The following is a 17,220-nucleotide window of genomic DNA, read 5'->3' as shown; positions in this document are numbered from 1 at the left end:
ACTAAGATAAAAGGAAAAACAAAGTTTACTTGTTCAGGAGTCATGGACGAACATTTACAATACATTACATATTTGTTCTCAATTTTACTTTTTTTTGCTTTCAATAATTAGGATTTTTCCAATTTTGCTATCCTCTCTCTAAAAAAAAAATCTGCTATTTATTTATTTTTACTGCTTAAATCTCCTGGTTCTGGATTTTTTTTCTACTTTGTACAGGATAAGCAGATTAACTGTAATTCAGAATTATTCTTATAATGGACTTAAACTGTTACACATTCATTTTGATATAACAATACTGTTTCAGAAATACAAATTTTAACTAATAGTAACATATCTCCAGGTATCTCCTGTATGTAAAGGTACAAAGATTTTTTTCTTTCCCTTTTTGTGTTTTTCTCACTTAATCTTCATGCAGAATTGTCAGAAATAATTTACTACTGCCGATTTTAATCTTTTTCAAGTTTTCCTTAGGCAGTGAAAGTGCTACATAGAATTCTGACAGGGCATCCTCAGCTTTATTTGCATAATTTGTATAAAGGGGTTGAGGAATTGTAAATCAGACATATCCAAGTTATTCAACAATCACAATCATAGAGCTTACTAAAATTACTCTGATGCATCTACTGTACATTTTTATGAGACCCCATCAACTTCTAGTGTATTTTGCAAATTGGCTCTGTTTTGCACATATGCAAGGCAGTCATTCAGTTGCTGGCATTTTCCACTGTAGGAGCAATGGAAAATAAGCTAAAAGCTGGCTGACTGTTTTCCTTTGAATCTTTGTTGTTGTTTTTTTTTGTTTGTTTGTTTTGTTTTTTTGTTTGTTTGTTTTTTTTTTTTAACCTAGCTGGAATTCAGTCTCTCTTTAACTGCACTCAAAGAGCTTATCTTCTTCTGAAATACCAATAGAGTAATGGACAAGAGACACACTGTGACAAAGAAAAAATTATTCACCTGTAAAGTAAATCAGTTCCTTTGAAATGTGATGTTCTACAACATGTTCTGATCTTTTAACTAATACAAATCCTGTAAGAAACTGTTGACTAACACCATAATGCTTTTTCAACTTTTCCTTTCAATTAAAGACTTTAAGGTGCATATGCTATTCAAGCACATACTACTAGAAAAGCATTTGTAGCCTACTCAGAATGAAAGATACATTTTGACAGTATACCTTAGAGAATTTCAGTGACCATATTTGTTTCCTGGATTGCAGAGTATTCTCAATTTAGTTCTCAGAAATGTATTTTAATCTGCTATTTGTAAACTACCATCTAGACAGAATTCCCATCTTCCAAGCTCGAAATCCAAATAATATAAGCTAGTTTTTTTTGCTGATGTCTTTGTCATCCTCTCAATAATTCTATCATACTACCTTGTTCTGACTTTTTTTCCCTGACAATAGGGCATATACAGCCATTCTCAGCTATCAGATAGATAGATTCATGACTTGTTGACAGCTCTGCAGATTATAGAAAGCTGATGATATGCTTTTTAATTCACAGCTCAAGAAAAGCATAACATTTATAAACTGAATTGGACTTCAAACTAACAGTGTTGTAATTTCTTTGATGCATAATCACATTTGACCAGAAACTGGTGTAAATTTATACTTCTTTGCAGAATGTTATATCTTTTATATAATTGGTCAGTATTATCTTTGTATTTAATGATTAGAAGGTGTTGGGTTTTTTGTTTGTTTGTTTGTTTTTTCCCCTAGGAAAAAAAATTAGCCATTGAAATCTCACATTTGATATATTTTTTTAAAATATCTTTTTATCAGAATTTCATTTTCTAGATTAGTTATTAGGATCCCAGGACTTTAAGGTACAAATATGAATACAGAGAAAAAGTTTGTATAGGAAATACCCAAACTGCATATTGTAAGGTATTGATACAAAAGTAATGTTTCCTCTGTGATAACATCTTTTACTCTGAAAATGGCAGAAGAAGCAAATGAGAAAAATAACGATGACAAAAAAAAAAAAAAAATCAGCAAAATTTGTAAGCATTGTTCAAGAAAAGAAATAGTTTCATTTTACTGAAGCCTAGATGGTAAATATGCTTTTTTACTAATAACATTCTAAGTTCTTTCTGTAAAATCATAAACAATAGTAGATTTTATATAAATGTATGACTAAACAAATAACATGATAACAGGAAGTGTTTGATTTGTATTATGAACTAGTCTCATCATTTTACAAGTCTATCAAAAAGTACAGTGGTGACTAATTTTAAATCAGAGCCAATCAATCACATAAAACATCCCTAAATCCTTTGTGGGGTTGAAACAAGAGGGTTCTTGGATGAAGAAGGATCTTGAAACAAGAAGGCTAGTTGGATCCTTGAGAAAATGTGACACTGAAATCAGTGTATGTATGAATGTAAACCACTAAGAGTGAAAGTAATTATTAGAAAAATATTTACACATAGCTTTAATGTTATATTGTACAGCCAATGTGCTGTTGTACAAATCTGAATTACTAGAGAACGGAATAAATTCTCGACTTTGATTAGGCTTCTGATTAAAAATACAATAAAAACCTGCTGAAAATGTTATGATATTGAAGATGATGGAGTGTTGATTTTAAACAAACAGCAACAGTAATCTGTATGATTTAAGGGCTGTTCCAGCAACCTGGTATTTGCAGCTGCGATGTCTGATTTTCAGTATATATATAAATATGAATATTTGGTCAAGATTTGCCACATGCAATACACAAGTGTAAAAAATAAATGAAATGTGTAAGGTTGGATTAATTTGTAGATAGAGTGAATGTGGCTCATGAACGTTAATCTTGTTTTCAGAATTTGCCAAATGTAGCTTGCTTTAAATTTACTATTCACTCTGAATTCTTAAGTTTTTTTGTATGTTGGCTTCGCATATGAAGGTGTTTATTATGTATGCTCTTAAAAGACAGTAGTTAATTTTTTTCAATACATAGATTTGTTTCCATTACATGCATTGTTTATATATAATACTCTTCACAATGATGCATAAGGCCTTTGAAATTTTACTTAACTCTTATTCAGTAGCTAGATGCCTCAGTAGCTTCACTGTAATGTTTTGGAGCTTTCCAATAGATGAAAGACTGCTAAAATTGTTGCAGTGACACTGTCCTGATTTTAGATCAAGTTTCTGAAATTTCACCTGTTTTTCATTCCTAAAACTATGACTGCCTTAACAAAATTATAGCAAGAAATACTTAATGTATTTTTGTATATAAAAGACAATTAAAGGACAAAAATAAGTAGCTAAGCATTCCCATATTGTTTCTTGAGTTTACATACATCCTGCCATTTAAGACAGTTAGCAGAATTAGATATGTATAACTGCAATCTGTAAATGAAAATCACAAAAAAGGCAAGATTATGAGGGTATTAAAAATTAATGACAGTGTGAAAATATCTTGCAATTACCAATCAAAACTTGTACAATGAAAAAATAATAGAAATGTGATAATTTCTAAGAATGTCAGACTATTCAATGCAGTCTCTGCAGAATTAGCATCAATGGATTGTACATATGAACAGGCTAAAACAAGAAATTGTTAGAATATGTACACAAATACTTTATTCATAGAATGGAATATCTTAATTAACCAAAACCTGTGAAGTAGCATGGAATTAAGGTTTAAAGCAAAACTTAATTATCTTGTTTATAAGCCTAATAGATGCCACAATCAATAATTAGGGCCCAGTGAATGAGAGATTCAGGTTTGTATATTCTCTAGTTCATCAGCGACTGGCAGATAATGTCTTATTGTATTTTTCTCTGACAGATGCATGCGTGATTGTATGTTTGTATATGACTGTGCCATAAAGCTCAGCTTTGTGAATGTCTTCGGACATCAATATCTTTATCTAAAATACCTTTTTGAAATATAGAAGCATTTGTTCTACAGCTTTTTATCCATAATGAACTTTATACTTATCATGCAAAGTGCTCACCTCCCTGAAGCCCTAAGAAGGTCTTCACAAAATTTATATATGAAGTTATGAAATGATAACTGTGAACTGTTTGATCAGTGATAATAACCTTTTTTTATCTCCAATAATTATGCATTGTAGTGATTGACTGTGGCCATCCTGGCGTTCCTCCTAACGCGGTCCTATCTGGAGATAAATATACATTTGGGTCTACTGTTCATTATACTTGCACAGGTAGACGTTCTCTGTTAGGGCAGTCATCTCGTACATGTCAGTTAAATGGACAGTGGAGTGGATCTCTTCCTCATTGCTCAGGTAATATTTTTGAATTAATGAGTGTGCTCAGAAGTTGCTTTGAATTAATTTGATTTTGTAGTACATTCTATGATTGATTTTATAAGAAAGCCATTTTAAACCCGGAAAATAATGTATAAAACTTAAATAATATTTTAATAGAAATAGAAAGAAGTAAAGTCTCCCAAAATGGAGAATTCTACTAGCAAAAAACTAATATCTTCACAACATGATGTTTTATTTATTTATTTATTTATTTCCAAAGTAATTAATATTTACTTTATGAAACCTCTGTCATGTCTTAATTGTATAATACATACATCTTTATAAAAAAGCCCTAAAAACTCCAAATAATTTCAGATTATAGTACTTTATTTTGAGAGAAAACTGTCTAATCCTTCTAATAAGTTAGATCTCACTGAAGTCAAGATAAGTTACCAGATCAACTTAACATTTAGGAAACTATTTCACAAACTTAGTTTAACAGCATTGATCACATGAAAAATGGAAATCTAAGTCACAAAAATAAATTAATCCCAATCTCATAATTGTAGAAAATTCTAATCTGATACAATCATTTTTTTCTCTCAGTTCATGAAGAAACATTGCTTTGACGTAGATTACAGTTAATTTGACCTAGATTATAGGGAATCAAATTCTGACTGACCACAGTTTATGCACAGTTGTTTTCTTTAGCTGTTTTGCATCAAGCAAGTATTCTATCTTAGAACATCTTTTAGACTTTCTTATCAAAGAGTTTATCATTTTAAATTAATTTGCAGGTTACCATACAGAATGACCATATTTTACATGAAACAGTGTGTGAATCTATTAGTCTTCATTATTAGCCTTGATAACACGATTCCACAATTGATATGTATAAGGGCTGTGCCAAAAGTAATGCCTCTTATTACATTGTTTTGACCCATAGTGTCAGAGGCAGGTATTAATGGTATTGCAGTAGAGGTTGAACCTTCCCACCAATATTCCATTAAATTTTGTTGTCATGGAAGAGATAGCTGCATAGGAGCAGTCTTGACAAAAACGCATCTGACAAGGAAGTACATATAAAGCAAAGATGAGCCATCAAACTGCTCCATAAGGAAAAAATTGCACCCACTGATGTTCACTGAATGTATATAGAGACCAAAGTGAATATGAGCACAGTGAGGTGGTAGATGCTGTGTTTCAGCAATGGCAACAGCAGTAGTGGGTCATCTCAACTGGTGCAGATTTTTATGAGCACAGCATGCAAACTCTCATTCATCACTGGCTAAAATGCATTGCTAATGGTAGTGACTCTGTTGAAGAAATTGTTTTGTTGCTAAGACTTTATCAAATAATATTATTATTTGTTGTGCTCTTTGTTGTGCTCTTTATTGTGCTCTTTGTATCTGTGGTGTCTTAGGAGGCATTACTTCCAGAGCAACCTACAAACATTAAAGACTTAGACACTGTCTTTTTTTGGTGGTGATATCGGTAATAAATAATAGGTAATTCTCAGCTGACACATTATTAATCTTTTTATATAAGAATCCAAAAATGCTAGGTGAACAAACATAAAGTGACCAAGTTTTTGTTACATTACCCTTAAAATGTTTCCTATCTGTTACATCGCACTTTGTGTTTCACATTCCAGAGCTAGAAGGAATTTTGATTTCCCATTGATATCTTCCGGCATTCAGTTTTTGGTCATCATAAGCATGTCAGCTGGAGTCATAAATTTAGAGCAATGTAGAATATAAGGGCAAAAGTTATTGTGTACTAACTTAAGTAGACAAATAATCTCCTTTTAATGAAAATGTAATGCCAGCTGAGAATTTGTTACATGAGTGGAGCATGGTTCTTATTCAGAGTTGACTGTGAAAGCCATTGAATTAAATCTGTGAGGTAATGAAAATATGATCTGTTACAATGTCATAACACTATTAACTCCCGATGTGATTAGTCACTGAGAGAAGCTGTTTCTGTAGCTTTCAATTAAAAAACAAATAAACAAAAACTGTCAGTTAACCTCTCTAAGATTAAAAGAGAAATAATTTCTGGTAACAATTAGGTGTTAAAAAAGAACACAATTAACTTTACATGAGAAATATTTAATTCATACTTGCACAGCAAAATGCCTATTTTTTTTTCCCTCAAAATATTATTTTAGGCATTATGGCAACTAACTTGCTGAAAATTGATGTGTTATTATAGAAACTTTACACTTATGGAATAAGTTTGTTGTAGTTAAAAAAAAAAATAAGACTGCAAAACAGAAGGATTCATATCTCGAACTAAAGCTTTTTGAATTTTAAAAAAAGTAGCAGACGCTAGATATTCTAAAAACTTATATGTTATTTGACTTGACACTTGGGCTGTAATTTTACCATTTATTTCTAAAGAGGGATGGCAGGCTGTTTTACTAATCTGAATCATATAAAGATATAGGTAAACAGAAAAGAGCTGAAATTTTTGAGTACACGAGTTTGAATCAGTCATATAGCTGTTATATCTGCTGGAGTTAATATGCTAATTGTAAATGCTTTAAACTGTAGTCCTAATTGTTTATATCTATATTATATAAAACGACAGTGTAATTTGCATCACCGAGGTTTTTGCTTTCTAATTTTTTTGTTGTTGTTGTTTTGTGCTTTTTTGTTTGTTTGTTTGTTTTATTTTTGTTTGATGATGTTCTTACCAAAAGCTTAATATCTTTTAAGGAAACATTGAGATAATTTCTGTTCTGCGTTTATATAAAATTGGTAAAATTCAAATGATTTTTGAATCAATTTTGTCATTATGGGGACTCACCCATTCAGGTGTATCTTTATTTCTAAAAAATATATGTTTATTTATAAAGTAAATAGATGTAAACATATTTTACATGCATTACCATAGTATTTCATATTTATTCTAACCTCTGTATTTCAAATTTTAGGTGATACAGCCGGTTCTTGTGGTGATCCAGGTATCCCAGGTCATGGGTCTAGGGAAGAAAACAGTTTTAAAATTAAAAGCACAGTACATTTCAGCTGTGATATTGGATACATTCTTCATGGCTCAGAAGAAAGAACGTGTCTGGCAAATGGAAGTTGGACTGGGAGACAACCTGAATGTAAAGGTAGATCAGCAAAGATACACTCATTTTACAAGGTCTCTTGTTATTACACATACTAATCAGAAAAAAAAAAAATTTACATTGCCAGTTTTGTGACATGGTTTTATACTGACCATTAAAATTTTTCCAGTAAGTTGTTCCAATGTAATGTGCTTGACACCAAGATGCAAATTTAAAATCATTTGCTAGCAAGAAAACTTGCAAATTTAAAATCATGCAAATTTAAAATCATGCAAATTTAAAATCATTTGCTTTTCTAAAATAAGTTCTTTTTTTAATTGTCATTATTTTTAAATACACTGGACTATTTGTTTCTTTTTGAGCCAACATCAGCTTTATGTGTTATCTAGTAGAAAATTTAAATGGAGTAGTAGATAAGTCTCCTAAAACTCAATTTTCAGTGAAAGATTTTTTTTTAATGACCTTTATAAATTTGAATTTCAGAGACAGAGCTGTTTTAGAGAAAACATACTGTCATAATATCATTAGATATTTTTATGTAGTGAATGATTGGTTTAAAAATTGTGCTAACTGATACTGTTGATATTTTTCAGTAGAAAATGAAATGCTGAAACAAGTTTCTTCGTTGTAAGTCATTCTAGAATTGTTCACCTCTGTGTATTATCATAAAAGAGTTTTGAAAACATATTTATAAGATAATCATCTATACTTTATTCATCTAGATTCAAAAATAAGAAATAATTCCCAACAGATTCTACTTGACTCAATTGTACTTGACTGGTTATGTACTTTGATGATATTATAGTGCATACATACCATGGAATCAAAGTCTACAATGTCAACTATAGACCAGGCACTTTCTTAGTTGGTTAGTTGGAATTCTGTCTTTGTAGCTAAATAATTCTTATTTATTTATTTATTTAGGCTTTGCTACCTGGAAGGGTAAAAGCAAATAATTCATGCAGACAGCTATTTACTGTACAACATGCTTTATCAGTAGGAGGTGAAACCTTCGTTTTTCAGCACAACAGCACAGATTCCTGTAACATAACACTGCTGGCAACATGGATGTCCTTTGACATTATTATTTCAAAAATGATCTCAACTGACTACATTTTAAAAATATTTAATATTTTCCTTTATAGCTGTACAGTGTGGTAATCCAGGGACAACTGCTAATGGAAAAGTATTTCGCATTGATGGAACTACATTCTCTAATTCAGTGATTTATTCATGTATGGAAGGATACATACTTTCTGGATCATCTGTAAGACAATGTACTGCCAATGGAACATGGTCTGGATCCTTGCCAAACTGCACAAGTAAGACACAGGTCTACTATATACTCCTTGTTTTTAGCTTTATTGAAAGACAATGAAGTAAACTATAAAGAATGACCACAAATAAGATGAAGGCTTTTTCTTGCACTACTTCATAAATAATTTTGTACATGGAATACTCTAAAAATACAATGCAGTGAAAAGATGAAGAATATCTTTACTGAATGCTCTGCTTACTGAATGCTGCACATAGTTGTTTGGGAGCTGCTGAATCACAGCCTGAACCTCTGATTGATCACCTGAGGCGAGCCATGAGTCAGCCACGGGAGCACAGGTGAAGGCAATTCACCTGTGCTGCCAGAAGGGGTGGAGCCTGACTCCACCTCTCCTAGACCCATGTAAGAGCTGACTACCAGTGGGGAAGTGAAGAATCCAGAAGAGATTTGCTCCACTGGAGTTTCATAAGTGAGCCCAGGATATGGGTAAACTTCTATCTTTTCTGCTTTGGTGTAATAACTGTATAGCCAAGCTCTTAGGTATACCTCGTAACTATAACATTTGTACATTCATTGTTCATACAATAGTACATCAAAAAATATAGACTACAGACCAATTGAGATTGCTCTGTGTTTACTTGACCTATGTACTTTACTTCCTTCTTGTCTTCCTATTTTTAACTGTGTTTTTATTTAGTGGTATATCAGCAGCTGCCTTTAGACTAGCTCAGCTAATATTATGGTGTATATTCTGTAGTCTATTCCACATCAGCAGGTAGATGTTATGTTGTCTGGGACTATTTCATTTTTCTGAAGATCTGAATCACTCATATTAATTAAAATCCCTTTGCACAAATTGTGGTAAACTGTGGAGTAGGTATACAATGCACCTTGGATTCTCAGTTCACCAACAAGGGATTTGTTCAGAATGCTCCACAGGTTTTCTCATTTTGGAAAACAGGATACAGAGAGGGTGCCAGTCTCACTGGACACGCTTTGGTATGGAGTTTGAAGTAGCTAGGATGGGTTCTCTGCCTAAGAAGCTGTGATAAAGATACTACAGGGAGATTGTCAAATTTACTATTAGATGAACTGTTAAAAACATGTGTGCTGCATGTTGTATAAATTAAGGTTTTTTTATTATTGTGGTTTTTTTTTGTTTGTTTGTTTGTTTGTTTTTCCCTGAAAAGACCAGCTTTTGATCATTGCCACTATGGTTCTCGTGATTTCTTTCTCTGAAAACTGAAGCTGAGACTTATAGACCAAATTCATGAGAACTGAGAAAAAAGGCATTGCAGCAATTTTTACACCAGAAATCACAGGAGGTTTTACAACCATTCTCTCATGTAAATGCTATTGGCCCAATTTTGGAATAAACCATGTAACATAATTGTGGATTGCCTGAATATTCACATCAGTTTATATACGTAGTTGTAAAATTTTCCAGGCAATGTTTTTTTTTTTTTCAGGTTGTTCAAATGGAAAAATAAACCAGACAACAAATACCTACATTTTTAACAATAAGGCTCGGAAGTGATAGGAGGTCTGAAACAGTAGCAGTGATGCGTGGTTTATTTCTTGCTTTTTTTCATTTTATGATCCTAAAATTTTACTGATGAAAATTCTACAGTCCATTACTTCTGCTTTGGAACAGGTGTATTGATTTTCTCCAAAATGTTATTACTGTACAGCTGCTCGAGTTGTGTTTGGCAGCTAATTTGGATGACATACCTTATGCTGATGAAGACCAGATTTATACTTCTGCTCCTCTTATTTCTCCCTAATAAATTCCTAGTTTTGCCCTGTCTGTTTTCCTCTTATATATAAATACATCACATTCAATTTTTAAAAACTGTTTTTCAATTCTTTACTTGCAGTTGTCAATTGTGGAGATCCAGGAGTTCCAGCAAATGGCATGAGATATGGTGATGATTATGTGGTTGGACAAAATGTTACTTATATGTGCCAACCTGGATATACAATGGAATCAGATAGCTCCTCCATTCGCACTTGTACTAGCAATGGCACGTGGAGTGGATCAATCCCAACGTGCAGAGGTATAATATTTATTTAGTCAGCTATTTCTTCTAGTTCATTTACATCCACTGTTCATTGCAAGGAGTCAGCAAAGTACTTCTATAGAAATCTGTTATTACAAATATGTTGCTTGGCTGCTGGAAAATGACTTAATCACTTGGTTCTTTTCTCCAGTTTTAAAACTTTTAGATGACAGCACTGCATGTTAACAGGTTTTTGTTGCTGCTGCTGCTGGTTCTTTTTCCTTTTTAATACTTACAGAATACTGTATTATTTTGTTGCTAAATTGAATTAGCCAGTATGAAATGATGGTAGTTTACATTTTTTTGTTTGTTAACCTTAAAGATGTCATTACCAAAGATAAGCCATGTACAGTTGTTTCTGTCTTTACAAAAATACCACTCCGGTATATATAATACCACTTCTATAATGTGAAAACTAGAATGATGAATCTGCAGGTCCTTGCTTTCTTTTATTTATTAATTGTATTGGTGATATTTCTGTTTTATTGATCTTCTTTTTAAAACACTTATTTGTAGTTTAAATAGCAAAGATTCTGAACTTTACTAAAAGATCACCCTCATCATCAAAACAATTTTTTTCTGAGAAACCTATCGCAACTGTGAAGAAGCAACATTAAATTTTTAATGTTCTTTCTTCCTGAGCTGATACTAAGTTTGTTTAATCTTTAGTTTTCTAGAACTTAATTGTCTAAGCATGTACTTACTTTGTTCTCATGAATGGTTTATTTTTTTTTTTTTCTGGATGTTTGACTATAACCTCATTTTCTCTCCTGAGGAAAAACAGGTTAAATCCTTTTGATCCTCCACTCCAGTTGCACGTATTTTCCTTCTCAAGTATGATTGTTTCAATATGCTACCAAGTATAATATAACTCTCTGTATTGTGTCAATTTCAGAGGATGTCTAACTTTCAGATTCTCTTAAAAATTAACTCATTTCTATTTTATTGTGCTCTTCTTAACCAGACACAGCTTCAATTGCAAATCTGATTTTAGGAGCATAAGAATGACCAGACCAACCAGTCTGGTTGACTACAATTTAATTTGCTTCTAAGAGTGCCTGTAAGTGAAAAGCTATTAGGTTAACAAACAGAACAATTATTTATGATACAATTTCACCAAAATTTTCCCAGCATCTCATTCTTGAGGACTGTGCTGCACCTGACTGGAAGCAGGAGAGCTAGCTCTGATCTGACTCAAACAAATGTATAAAGAAGGAAGTAGACTGTTAGTTTTGGCTTCAATTTCTAGACGGTAGATACTTATGTTTTGTATAAATGCTAAACAACAATAATATAAAGAATCTCTAGGATTCACTGGGTGTGCAACTCTAGTTAATAACTGATTTAACTATTCAAATAAAATAAATACATAATATTCATTAGTATGTTTGAAATTTATAATATTTAGTTCTTACTGTAAGGAGAAAATGCCAGGGTCTTTTGGTACTACTTAGTTAAAGTAATTGGAAAATGAACTGCCCAGATCACGGGCACGTAATTGTTGCAGTGCTGTTGTAATAGAAGATATAAATGATTCTGTGGTGCTGTTGAGATGCATAAAGATGCTTATTCAAGCATTCATTTGTTTTGTTTAATTTTTAGTTTTTAACACAGACCTGTGTTTTATAATATACTTTAAGTTGAATATTTGAAAGCTGTTGCTGTATCACAGCATCATGAAATCAGAAAATGGTTTAGGTTGGAAAGGAATTTGGAAATCATCTGGTTCAATGCCCCTGCTCAGACAGGGACTATTACCAAGGACAGCTTTCTCAGGATCCTGCTCAGATGGCTTTTGAAGGTCTCCAAGGACAAGAGGCTCCACAATCTGTGCCAGTGATTCATGACTCATACAGTAAAGAAATGTTTCTTGATGTTAAGACAGAAACTCTCGTGTTCCAGTTTATGCCTATTTCTTTTTTTCCTGGCTCTGGGCACTATTGAAAAGAATCTGTCCTCGTTCTCTTTGTATTCTCCCTTTAGATATTAACATATATTGATAAGATCTGCCCTGAGCTGCCTCCTTCTGCAGTCTGAACAGTCTCAACTCTCCCAGTCTCTCTTCATAGGAGAGTTGCTCCTGTCCCATAGAATCATCACAGAATCACAAGGTTGGAAACGACCTGTAAGACCATCCAGTCCAACTGTCTCCTCATCTCCTTTGCCACCACAAGCATTAAACCATATCATGCAGCACAGTGTACAGATGCCTCTTGAACACTTCTAGGGATGGTTCCACCACCTCCCTGGGCAGCCGTTCCAGTGGCTGACCACTCTCTGAGAGAAAAAGTTCTTCCTTATATCTAATTTAAACCTCCTCTGATACAACTTGTGGCCATTGCCCTCTGTCCTGCTTATTGCCTGGCAGAAGGGGCCGAATCCCTCTTCACCACAGCCTCCCTTCAGGAAGTTGTAGAGTGCAGTGAGGTCTCCTCTGAGCCTCCTCTTCTCCAGACTGAACAATCCCAGCTCCCTCAGCTGTTCCTCATAAGACTTGTGTTCCAGACCCCCTACCAGACAAGGACTCCTGTCCTTCTCTGGACACGCTTCAGGACCTCAACATCTTTCTTGTAGTGAGGGGCCCAAAACAGAACACAGTATTTGAGGTGTGGCCTCACCAGTGCTGAGTAGAGGAGGATGATCACGTCCCTGCTCCTGCTGGCCACACTATTTCTAATGCAGGCCAGGATGCCGTTGGGCACACTGTTGGCTCATGTTCAGCCGAGCATCAACCAACACCCCAGGTCCTTCTCTTCTTCACACTTATCCAGCCACTCATCCCCAAGCCTGTAACGCTGTATGGGGTTGTTGTGCCCAAAGTGCAGGACCCAACACTTGGCCTTGTTGAACCTCATCCCATTCACCTCAGCCCAGTGGTCCAGCCTGTCTAAATCCCTCTGAAGGGCCTCCGTACCTTCAGGCAGATCGACACCACCTCCCGACTTGGTGTCATCTGTGAACTTACTGAGGGTGCACTCAATCCCCTCATCTAGGTCATCAATAAAGATATTAAACAAGATGGGCCCCAGTACTAGCCCCTGGGGGACACCACTTGAAACGGGTCGCCAGCTGGACTTCACTCCATTCACCACGACCTGCTGCGCATGGCCCTCTAGCCAGTTCCTTGCCCAAAGATATGTATGTATGTCTGTTCAGACCACGGACAGCCAGTTTCCCCAGAAGAAGCCTGTGAGAGACCATGTCAAAGGCTTTGCTGAAGTTTAGGTAGGCTATGTCAACAGCCCTTCCCTCATCTACCAGACTGGTCACCCAGTTATAGAAGGAGATGAGGTTGGTCAGTCACGACCTGCTTTTCACGAACCTGTGCTTCTTCACAGACTCACAGAAAATGTGGAACATTCCTCCTATGAGGACAGGCTGAGAGTGCTGGGGCTGTTTGACCTGGAGTAAAGAAGGCTCGGAGGTAACTTGATAGCAGCCTTTCAGTATCTAAAGGGGAGCTACAGGATAGAAGGGGATATACTCTTTAGCAGCGTCTGCAGTGATAGAACAAGGAAGAATGGCTTCAAGATCTAAAAGGGTAGATTTAGGGTAGATATAAGGAAAAAAATCTTTTGCAGTGAACTATTGCACTGGAACAGGTTAGTGACATAGTTGATGCCCTATCCCTGGAGACTTTGAAGGTGGTGCTGGATAAGGCCCTGGGCAATGTGATGTAGCTCTGGTGTCCCTGTTCATTGCATGGAGTTGAACTAGATGGCCTTCAGTGATGCCTCCCAACTCTAAGGATTCTATAATTCAATGATATCACGGTGGTTGAAGTTCCCCATGAAGACCAAGGCCTAATTCACTTAGTCTTTTCTTTAGTCCAAATCCATAAACTCTCAGCTGGCTGTGGCTCAATAACACCAAGTGCACAAACATGAGAACAAACTTCTTGACTTTGAAGGTAATGGAGCACGAACAGGCTACCCAGATGGGTTGTGGAATCTACTTCTCTGAAAGTACTCAAAATTTGCCTAGATGCTTTCCTGTGCTACCTACTCTAGGGAACATACTTTAGCAAGGGGGTTGGACTGGATGACCTCCAGTAGTTCCTTCATTTGCTTTCCTTCATTTTCTAATATGCTTTTTCCTAGCTTTTCTTTTTAAAAATCATTTTGTTTTCTCCTTTTAATTCTTTATTTTTGCCTAAGTTTTCGTTCCTCTTTTTAATTCGTATTTTCTTTCATCTAGCTTCTTGTATACCCTTTTTACTTCAGCCCTCAGTTAATAATTGCTACTATCCCATTATCCAGGGAACAGTGTCTTTATTTCTATCTACACTTCTACACCTCTACAACTTTTATGTCAGTAATTTCTACAGTCCTTCTGTGGTGTTTTTCAATCTTCTTTCCTGCAGATGGGTAGATGATGTTTTTATTTTTTTCCTGGGAGGCCTGGAAATGAGGAACTCTATTGCAGTAGAGTTGGGCTTTTCTTAGAAGAAGTAACACTGATAATTTAAAGAGGATGCAAATCTTGCAATTTTATCCTTCCACTTTGATGTGCTTTTTTTTGTTGAAGAGCTAGTCGTGAAGCAAATATTAATCACACTATAGTACATAGAAACAGGCTTTCTAGGCGTATTTTAGAGGAATCATGCCCTGGAACTTGATCAATGGGCATTAGTATCTGCAATATGTATAAATTTCTTAGTAGGAAGAAAATATTTGACTATTATTTGGCTATTATCTCACTAAAAATAATTTTACTCTATGTTGTCAACACAAACAAATTCAATTAGTATAATATTACCAGACATTTTTTAATTATTGTACACTTCATAGTCTCTATACTGATTTTGAGGCAATTTTGCTGCCTTGCTTGATACTGCATCCAGTTTAATACACTTTATCAATCAGCCATTATAATATGTCTCTGAAATGGAGAAAACTAGGAAGCACAAACTCCAGAAAATGCGGCAACAATATATTGAGAAATACAGCATGTTCTTACTTAATTGTCCTCTAAAGAAGGTGAAATTTGCACATATGGTTCTTCTTGTAACAGTGTACACAGGGAATATTTACAGCAGCTGGGTCTAATTATTTTGAATGTTATTGCAGCTGTTACCTGCCCAACTCCACCGCAGATTTCTAATGGAAGGTTGGAAGGAACAAACTTGGACTGGGGATTTAGCATTAGCTATGTTTGCTCTCCAGGCTATGAACTCTCTTTTCCTGCTGTTTTGACTTGTGTTGGGAATGGAACTTGGAGTGGTGAAGTACCTCAGTGCTTGCGTAAGTATTTTCTCTATGGTCCTGTATTTCTTAATTCAAATATTGTGCCTTTTTTTTTTTTTTTACATATATTTTTAAAAATCTCGTTTAAAATTGTGATATTATTTATATATTAATGAAGATATAGGAATATCTGTAAATCCTTTGTGAGATCACATGAAAATGAAAGAAATATAATCAATGAACATCAAATATCCCAACAAAACATGCCGCCTTGTATTAGGATCCAGCCATGTAATGAATAGGGGAAAATTCATTATAAACTCTTTATTTGCTTATTACTTATGCTAGACTTTCTCTGATGTCACTGAGAGTTGTGTATAATACTAGTGTTTACTAAATCCCAGGAGTGTTCCCTGACAATTTTCTGTTTTTCCCCATACGTTAAATTGAGTTACTGTTGTATGCAGTAAATTTTATTAACTTGAAAGTTGTCACATTGATGGATTTTTATATTGCTAAAAATTTAATTGTAGTAGCAAATGAGCCTCTTTCTTTAGGTTTGTATTGTTTCACTTATTGTTTAAAAATCCTTTTTAAATATGTGATTGTGATATTTCTGAGAGATTCATTTGTTTGCGTTTTGTAGTTGTTCGTAAAACAGCTATACCAAAGGAAATGCAATCTTGAGCAAGCAGCTTATCTGGAAGAGGATAATTTCTTTTTGGTGGCCCTAAGGCTTCATTTGAACTTGCTAGCTAGCTTTCTAAATGTTGAAATAAGTATTTTTCCATTATTTTACCAGGTGTTTTTGTTGTTGTTGTGCTTGTTTTTTGCATTCTTCATCTCTCCCTTTCAAGTATTTATTTCAATTATTTAAGCGGCATCCTAATACTAAGGAACCGTAATGATCATTATCATTTCCTTACTTTTCCTACCAAGGATATTCTCATACCAGCAAAAAACTGTTACTTAGTATACTGAAACTACATATCAGAACTGGAATATGGTGAAAGGCATTGTTTCTGGAAGCATTTGCTATTTATGTTCATTAGTAGAAGGTTTTCTAGAATTTACAATATTAAAAACGACAAAGACCATGTAAAATGCTTTTCATCATTTGTTCTTGACTGAAATATTGTGCTCTTACGTTAATTTTTTTGATATCACAAGCTATTTTTCATCTTTTGATGTTGGAATACTTCAGAATGCTCTGAAAAATGGATCCCACCTTTAAAATATTTAAAAGGTATAGTTAGCCCAGAGTACAGCTGCCCAGGAATTAAGGATGGTTTCATGCAGAGATTACATTAACTGAGTATTGCTGATGTGCAGAGGTTATCCATTGGTTTGTAGTGTATACCAGTAGGCAGCCAGTGCTTGTCAAAGCGCTTAAGCTAGCTGCCATCTGGC

General features: G+C 34.4%; 1 protein-coding gene across 3 annotated transcripts in view; it reads left to right on the top strand.

The window, feature by feature from the left end:
• The window catches only part of CSMD3 (CUB and Sushi multiple domains 3), a 539,260-nt gene that overhangs the window by 496,818 nt on the left and 25,222 nt on the right, over positions 1-17,220 (top strand). For all 3 annotated transcript variants that reach the window (XM_042869066.1, XM_042869064.1, XM_042869063.1), the window contains 5 exons: positions 4,072-4,245; positions 7,148-7,330; positions 8,434-8,610; positions 10,442-10,621; positions 15,694-15,867. In XM_042869066.1, the coding sequence (XP_042725000.1) occupies positions 4,072-4,245; positions 7,148-7,330; positions 8,434-8,610; positions 10,442-10,621; positions 15,694-15,867 (888 nt within the window). The remainder of the gene's footprint in view (positions 1-4,071; positions 4,246-7,147; positions 7,331-8,433; positions 8,611-10,441; positions 10,622-15,693; positions 15,868-17,220) is intronic.

The sequence above is a fragment of the Lagopus leucura genome, unplaced genomic scaffold, assembly GCF_019238085.1.
Source record: "Lagopus leucura isolate 7727_CA_CO unplaced genomic scaffold, USGS_WTPT01 Super-Scaffold_100002, whole genome shotgun sequence".
NCBI lineage: Eukaryota > Metazoa > Chordata > Aves > Galliformes > Phasianidae > Lagopus > Lagopus leucura.
This window is presented reverse-complemented; position numbering and strand designations above follow the sequence as displayed.